This window comes from Lactuca sativa, chromosome 4 (assembly GCF_002870075.4).
Source record: "Lactuca sativa cultivar Salinas chromosome 4, Lsat_Salinas_v11, whole genome shotgun sequence".
Taxonomy (NCBI): Eukaryota; Viridiplantae; Streptophyta; class Magnoliopsida; order Asterales; family Asteraceae; genus Lactuca; species Lactuca sativa.
Window position 1 is genome coordinate 115,827,287 of NC_056626.2, and position 8,775 is coordinate 115,836,061.

The 8,775-nt window shown below is 44.4% G+C and overlaps 1 protein-coding gene across 1 annotated transcript; it reads left to right on the forward strand.

The window, feature by feature from the left end:
• The first annotated feature begins 7,767 nt into the window (after positions 1–7,767).
• Positions 7,768–8,436, forward strand: LOC111899727 (uncharacterized). The gene has a single exon (XM_023895580.1). It carries the CDS (start codon positions 7,768–7,770, stop codon positions 8,434–8,436), a length of 669 nt encoding a protein of 222 aa, XP_023751348.1.
• The last annotated feature ends 339 nt before the right edge of the window (positions 8,437–8,775 follow it).

Genomic DNA, 8,775 nt, shown 5'->3' on the forward strand with positions numbered 1-8,775 from the left:
AGCTTCAGAAATGACAATAATCCACAAGATCTCATATATGGGACCAAAAGGGTCCAAAAACTAAAACAAAGGAGATCTAAGCATTAACAAAGCAAGTTTTGAGCTTTATACCTCAAATGAGTGCCAAAAGATGATGATAACCCGGATCTTCAAGCTCAAACTTCAACAACTCTTCTTCACCAACTTCTTCTTCTTCCTTCCAAGTCTCAAAACTACCAAAAATACACTCTACAAGGTCAAGAACACATCTAGGTGCTATAGGGATCGATATTAGGGTTTTTGGAAAATAGAGGCTGATAAGGAGGCTGGCACTTGAGACTTAATGACATTATATAGGGCTTGAACCTTAGAAATTCGGGTTTTGATTCTGACCATGTACATTGCGTGTACCACCTTGTACCTTGCACGTACATGCATGCCGCCGCATTCCTTGTGTTCCATTTACTCCCCGCGTACACCAGGCTTACGCCTAGTGTACGGCCTCGACTAAGCCCACTCATAAAGGCCTAATCCACTAAGCCCAAAACAACTTACATGATTTAGACAATGAAATAAATAAATAATACGTTAGAACCAGCGGGTGTTACAGTTTCTTCTTTTAAAGGACATGGCCGAAAATAATAAATGCATGGGAGGTTGCTTGTCAACCTCCTCGTTTGTCACCCATGACTCTAAAGTAAGGTGATTATTTTGTATTATTTAATGGGGTTGCTTTTGATTTTGTATGGGTATATATGAGAGTGTTTTGCATGAGTTTTTGAGTAGCTTTTACTAGTTCTTCTACTCTTTCTCTCATGGCCGAAACTCACTTTCTCTTCTTGTTGTCGTTTGAAGAATTTTGTATTACTTAAAGGCTTATTACACTCAAGAATAGAAGAAGGAAGTAGCATTCCAGGTGCCTTACTCTTGATGGTGGATACATACAGAGAAATTCTATTCTTGAATTTTTGTTATCTTCATCAAAACCCTAAAACCAAGTGGGTTCAAAGGCTCCAAAGGTTGTCATTCTAAAACTTTCTTTGGTTTTTTTTTATTTCATTCTAACCTCTATAAATATATCCTTCATGGGTTGGTTTTGTAATAAACTAAAAATATATTTGTTATTTTTATAAGACATCTGTAACATCCCAAAATCCAAGGACAAAATTTTCATTTTTAATTTAATAATTGATAAAACAGATTATTAAAAACATCATTGAGTTATCCCATATCATAAACACCCGTAAGTCATATGTCTCAAAACAAGTCATAATAATGTCAGAGTACAAATACCAAGAACATCATAGTGCGGAAAATAGTGGTGTGATGCGCTGCAGTCATGTCGACTCCTTTCCTTTCGAAGAAGAAGTACCTGAAACCAAAAATGAAAATCGTAAGGCACATCTGGGTGCCCGACCTACCCTACTAAGCATACTAGGGTGCTTAACCTACCCCTGTTAGGCATACCGGGGTGACCAACCTACCCTTGTCAGATATATCGGGGTGTCCGACCTACCCCTGTCAGGCATATCTAGGTGCCTGACCTACCCTCCGGTTTATCTCAACCGGTTATGGGGACTATTTAACCCCTACCACCACCACATAATAACATATCATAAACATACTGCTAGGCATATATGGGTACTTTCTACCCCTTCGGTCTCTTTCAACCAGTAACCGGGGACTATTTCACCCCTCCTACCACTATCACATAATTTCATAGCATCCTAGCACATAAAGCATAACAGATAGTGGCATACCATACAATTATCACAAAGACAATCATCTCAACTATAATCAACTACTAGTGGGCCGAAATTGATGCCTTCGACCCACTTCTACTGGAAGATAACTCACCTCGCAAAGCTAAGTGTCGAATCTCACGACAATGAATCCCCAACGACTGCTCCAACGATTCCTAACTATCATTATCAAAACAACACTTAGTCAAAATCCATAATACTCCTTAGGGTAAAATGACTATTTTACCCCTGGTCTAATTTGGACCATATCCAAAGCCTAAATCCATTTTATCTTTCCAAGCCCACTAATGGCCCAATTTTCTAAATTAGGCCCAACTCCTCCAATGAGCCTTTCCCAAAGCCCAAATGTGTCCTTCACCTAATAACTGATTCCTCATGGCCTACTAAGGCCTAAAAGCTAAAGGGTCCAAAGTTTGGCCCAAATAGAGGCCCAAAAGTAGTGAAGTCCAACTCAGCAAGTACACATGGTGTACTACTCGGTACGCTAAGCGTACAGGCTGTATGGCTTGTACGTTGTGTGTACTGGCTTGTACGCCCAACATACTACCCTATTAAGCCATATTCCTCTAAAGTTCTTAATCCTTCAAGACCTTACGTCCAAATTACAGATCTGAGTCCAATAACATGTCTTAACTCATAAAGTCGATTACTTGGTGGCTTGCAACCACCAAATGAGCCCAAACTCGGAATATAGCCACTAACTTCCATGGAAATGTCCAAAACTCATGCATGGTCACAAAAGGACCTTAATGTAACGCTCAAAAAAATTGCACCAATTTAAAACATTTTAATTCATTCAAAAGCCATTAAGTTATTACAATTTGTTTTTAGAAGAGTTTAAACATCAGAGTATCCTCAGAACCAGGTCACAAAATCATGAAGTATGAGGAGCGGTACGATCACACCTTTTCCTTGCCACGATTCCTGAAGTACCTGAAACTAAAGCACTACAACTGTAAGCCCGAAAGCTTAGTGAGTTGCCCCCAAAATACCAACCACATATAACCATACTCATATCATATCACAATACAAAACAACCATGCATATTGAGTCTACAGTGTGACTGGTCCACCCGCACCGGGCCTTCAGTCCACCTGGTCCACTCTCTGAGTCTACAGTATGACTGGTTCGCCCACACCGGGCCTTCGGTCGGCCTGGTCCACTCTCCGAGCCTCGGCACGTCTGGACCGCCCTCTTGGGCCTTCAGCCTATCCAGACCGCTCACTGGGCCTTCGGTCTATCCGGTCCGCCCTGGATATGTTGGCCTACAGCACAAAGCAGGACCCGCCTCAACCCAACCCCAGGCAAACAACCATGTGCACATAAAACAGTTAATCAGATAGCAATCCTCAACCAAGAAAATGAATCTATCAGATCATGCAGCATAGGAACATCCTAACCAGGATACTGACCTAACCGGTCACTAACATAACATTACACTACATACCAGGATACCGACCTTAACCAGGTCACTAACATAACACCATCCTAAAACCAGGATGCAGATCTAGCAACTCAAAACATATCAACAAATACCCGGATTCCCATCCGATAAAGGGCCGGCCTTGGTGCCTTAAACCCTGATGATATAGTGAGGATAACTCACCTTGCAACTGCCAAACCGAGACACGAAAGCACAACCTCCAACTTCAACACCTATAATCATCAATGACTCAATGACATAAATATTCGAAAATTACCATAACACCCTTGAAGGTCAAACAGGTCAAAGTCAAAGTCCTGGCCAAAGTCAACCTTCCTGATTAACTTTACTCGTCGAGTCAACCTGTCGAATCGCCGAGTTCTCAAACTCAGAAAACTCTCACAGCACGACTCAACTTGCCGAGTCACCCCAAGACTCGCCGAGTCCAACGATCTCTGAGTTCCATCCTACCCAACTCACTGAGTCGCCAACCGACTCACTAATCCGAGGTTTTAACCAAAAGATGTTGAGGTTCTATGACCTGACTCACCGAGTCCAAGAACAGACTCGTCGAGTTCGCGGCAATCTTTAATAGACTCACCGATTTGTTCTTCCAACTCGTCGAGGCCATGCCCATCTTCATATGACTCGCCAAGTCCACCCATCTGACTCGCCGAGTCCCTTCGGTCCTTAATCCAAACTAAGGCTTTTCGAGCCATGCAGGGGATCCAAACTGTAGATCCACTCTTCCAGTGCATAACTCCCACGTAAAGTTGCAAACTTTACGTGAAACCAAGGAGTTAAAGGTCTGAATCACTCTAGGGCTAGGGTTTAAGACAAAGGGGCTTCACCAATAACTCATTGACTGGTGCTTTATAACATTCTATACCATCACAAGTCTGGATCTGGAGTAGCAACCTCATATCTAAACTCCAAACCCGAAATAGATCTCAAGCATACCAAAATGGCCCAAAATCTCATTCAAGAATAGATTTAGAAGCAACAAAGTCAAGGTAACAGCTTATTACCTCCCAGATGTGCCCAACCACAGTAGATTCAGGATCTACACTGCTCTCTTGATGCATGCCCTTTTGATCTTCAAGCTTCTTCCACTAGAACACCTTTCAAAGCTTCAATCTCCCTCCAATGGCCTCACACACACACGAGCTTAGGGTTTTCTGTCTCTCAAAGGCAATAAGGAGGCTGAGAGAAGGACATAAAGTCCTTTAAATAGGGTGCAAACCCTAAGATTTGGGTTTTTCTCATTCTAGCACCAACTCGTCGAGTCCAGCTTCCGACTCGGCAAGTTGGTCACTTAATTGGTGACCCAAAACCCGCTCCAACTCGGCGAGTAAGCGTACCTACTCGTCGAGTCCCTTCTTCGAAATTACACTTTAAACCCTTAAATCATACTTCTGAAATTCGGGATGCTACATTGAAAGATTGAAACTTTACTACATATGGGACTCATATATCACTAAGGGTGGAAACCCTAGGCCTAGAAACGAATTTGAGTCATAAAGATCCATTCTTGGGACTAAAAATGGCCAAAACATCACTACACTAGATCTAAGCATACTTGAAGAAAGTTGTAAACTTTATACCTTCAAAGAGTCCCAAATTAAGATGTTATCCCTGATCTATGAGCTCAAGATACTCATGTTCCTCTTCACAAGCTTCTCCTTCCTTTTTTCAAGATTTTAAACTATAAAACAAGCTTCACAAGGCCAAACACACACAAGAATGAGAATAGGGAGGCTATCTAGGGTTTCTGAGGATGAGAGGCTGGTAAGGAGGCTAGGGTTTGAGTCATAATATTGTATTTATATGACTTAAACCCTAAAAATTAGGGTTAGGAGTCTGCTTGCGTACGCTGCGCGTACACCTTGGTACACTACATGTACGCACCTCCGCTCCCCGCATCCAATGAAGCTCTACACCCCATGTACACCAAGCTTACCCCTAACATACATCTTCGGGTAGCCCAATCCTATTGGCCCACTTGCTTAAGCCCACTCAATAATCCATTACTTATTCCATGGTCCAAACAAAATATATTGCAATTATTTTAAAATGAATATTACCTCAAATGACGGGTGATGCGACCAGGTCCCGAACCACCGGCCATATAGAAGAGCTCCTTCACGGCGGAACCTGAGAGGTCACACAAGAGAAAAGGATGTCAACCGTTGTCCGGGAGGAGATCCCGGAAAGACGCTCCGATGGTCAAGTTAGTCTAGAGAGTATGAGAGAATGTGGTAATACGTGACTGGAGTTGGGTTCACTTACCTTGGCTGAACCGAGTGTTAGTCCTTTTATAGTGAGGATCCACCTCTTTCCATACGGGGACAGGGACTATGGTCCCGACAGGATCTGTCGTCCTCATTGGAGGCTCTGCTCCACATTCGTGTTCCAGCGTCCAAATGGTTCAGGCGATTGTGCTATGTCTGGACGCTTTGTCGCCTGAAGCCGTTGTCTTTGGACTGTAGCTAAAAGAAAATTGTTGGCGAGGGCGAGCTTTCTACGCGATCACTGCGCGGGGGATTGGAGCTACCCAGGTCGCTAGGTCGGCTCATTCACTAGAAGTGCTCTGCCATGACTCGCTTGTTTCTGGCTCGCTCTGAGGGGCGCGTCATCAAGTCCCCCTGTCCAGTACTCACAGCGTATGCTGGTTAGCTATAATGTTCTAGACTTAGCTATTGACACGCGTCGTACGCTTATTCGGTTGACGCTTCATTTTCGGCTACGTGACGTTTCGACGTGTGTGCGGCGGTTACGTCAGCGGTGTCAGGGATTTTCGTAGATCCCGCCCTTTTTCCCCTTTCTATTACTCTGAACGGTTTCACATTTTAGTTTATATCTCGCCTTTTCTTTCTCCTTTTTCTTATCTCTTTTTGTTTTGCTATGGCTTCTACTCCAAGCTTGATCCCTACTGCTACCAAATTGGAAAATCTTCTGGAGGCTTATGGCCTCACTCCTGCTGATGGAGTGGAATTTCCTGTTCCAGGTTCATTGATCACGCGTCCTCCTATCGGGAAGGTGGGTGTTTATCTGAAAACCTTCGACACTGGTCTCCGTCTTCCATTGACCAAATTTCAGGAAGAAATACTTTGACGCTTTGGATGTAGCGTGCAGATGTTAACTCCCGGTGCCGTTCACAAAGTGGTCGCTTTTGAGATGATATGTCGTGCTAACGGCATCATCCCTGATTACTTTTTTTTAAGTATTTTTTCCAGTTTGCCGCCACTAATGAGAAGTATACCTTCTTTGCTCGCCACGGTGGGCATAACTTTGTTCTTGATAACAAGCCTCCAAAAAACTGGTAGGAAAAGTGGTTGTGGGTCAACCAAGAACTGCTCGGCCGTGACCATCCTTGAGCGGTCATGCCTTCTGATACCATCCCTAAGTTGTTTCCTCATAACTAAGCAACTGCAGATCTCCTGCGTTCCCTTCAAGTGGATGTTGACGTTATGTCGGAGGTTATCCTTGCCGGAGTTGGTATGAGCCCCAACTGGCATTCCCGGGGAGAAATGCATGTGTTCTACTCTGTTTCCGATGGTAAGTTGTTATTATCTTCCCATCTATTTTTCCTTCGCTTTCTTCTTTTCCTTCCTCTTCCCCCCCCCCCTTTTTCTCTTTAAAAGGGGGAGGAGGGAGGAGGTTACTCATTTGCTTTTTTATGTGTTTGCCCTTTTCCTTTTGCCTGGTAGGTGTCGAGTATTCTATCTCCATGGATTTTGTGCTTCGAGGTCATTATCAAGGTAAGTTGGAGCACTGTGTGGTGCCATTGTACGAAACCCTTCCTCCCCCCCTTGTCGTTTGGCTGCTTCTGTTCCAGTACCTCCACAACCCGCAGGGAGTTCCACCGCATCGGGGAGTCGGTCGAGCTCCCGTACTATCGTGACTCCTACGGCTGCATCTGCTGCTTTTGCTGGATCGACTGTTGATAGTCCTGTGGACAACAAAGTTGAGGTTTTGGCTGGTGCTCGTCGGCTTGCCGAGAAGAGAAAAGTTGTGCAAGTAATGAGTGGTCCAGTACCTGAGAGTAGCTCGATACACATTGGGCGGCATGTGATGTAGTGTCGTGGCCTCATGTGCTTGTTATCGGCTACTCCATCCGGTCCGGGGGATGTGTTGGTGATACCCGATGATGACATGCAACAATCGGAGGGTGTTAAGGGGGCGTCTCATCAGCGCATTGTTCATGTGTCTTCATATGTTAATGCTAGTTCCCCGATTTCGGGGGGTAGTCCTACAGCTATGGTGCCTGTGTTTACGTCGAGATGGAGTCTGGGGCCAGACTCTCGCCTGTCTGTGGGGTCTGTGGCATTGGACTTCACGTGCCATGCTCTTCCTCTGGCCACCATGAAGGACATGGATGCTATGAGCAACGCTGTTCTGGCTCATAATCTTGCATATGCCGCTGCACAGGCCATGACGTATCTGGCCGTTGGATCTTATCGCGTGCATCAGTTTGATGATTTAGAGTGCCTTCATTCATCCCTTATTGAGAGTGAGGCTGATTTGAAAAGTAAAGTGTCAGATCTGAGTGCTACAGTTAGTTAGTTGGAATGCGAGAACAAGTCTTTGGTGTCAGGTAAAATGATATTGGAGGATGTGTGTGGTGTTTTGGAGGGGCAGGTAGAGTCTCTAACTCAGGCCAATGAAGGTTTGATGATTCAGAATGAGAGTTTGGAGTGGGATCTTGCTAACCGTGAACGGGAGTTGGAGGTGTTGAGGGGAGATCGTAATTGGCTCCTTCAATTTGGTTTTGTACGCATAATGGATAAACTTCTTGAGCATCCTGAATTTACATGTGACATCGGTCAAATCTGCCATGCTACCTATCTCGTTGGGGAGGATTCTGGTTGGGCGAATTTGAAGGCTCAAGTTGATGCTGGGACATATGATCCTTCGGACAGCGATTCCCGGTCTAGTCATTCTTCGGCGTTGGAGGATGCTTTATTGGCTTTCACAACTCTTGACTTTGTAGTTTTCCTTGGGCTAGGTCAGTTGGGTATGGATGAAGTAAGGGCATTGTGTGCTTTTGATGGGGATGAAGAGGTTGTAAGTGTGTTGGGTGTGGGGGCAGGCAGTGTTGTTGAAGGCGGTGCTGGCGGTGGTGATGATGGCGGTGCTGGTGGTGGTGATGTTGGCAGTGGCAGTGCTGGTGGTGGTTATGTTGGCGGTGGCGGTGGAGGTGCTGGTGGTGGTGATGTTGGCGTTGGCGGTGGCGGTGCTGGTGGTGGTGATGTTGGCGGTCTCGTATAAGGTTGTTTGTGGCTGCTCCTCTGGAGCATGAAGAGTGTTATTAAGACTTTTGTTTCAGTTGTATTATGGTCTTTAGGGCTCCTGTGTTGTTTTATGGCCTTTGAGGCTTTTGGTGTACCAAACAATATGACTTGTTTTGGGATACTTTTGTATTGCAAACCTGCTATGCAGGTTGATTTTCTTTTCCTTTTTCATACACACACACACACACACACATATATATATATATATATATATATATATATATATATATATATATATATATATATATATATATATATATATGTGTTGTTGCATGCGTGTGTATTGTGCATCTTGGATTCACTAAGTATCCTTTAT

Coding starts and splice junctions, on each gene's coding strand:
- LOC111899727 (XM_023895580.1), top strand. CDS start 7,768: ATGATATTGGAGGATGTGTGTGGTGTTTTGGAGGGGCAGGTAGAGTCT.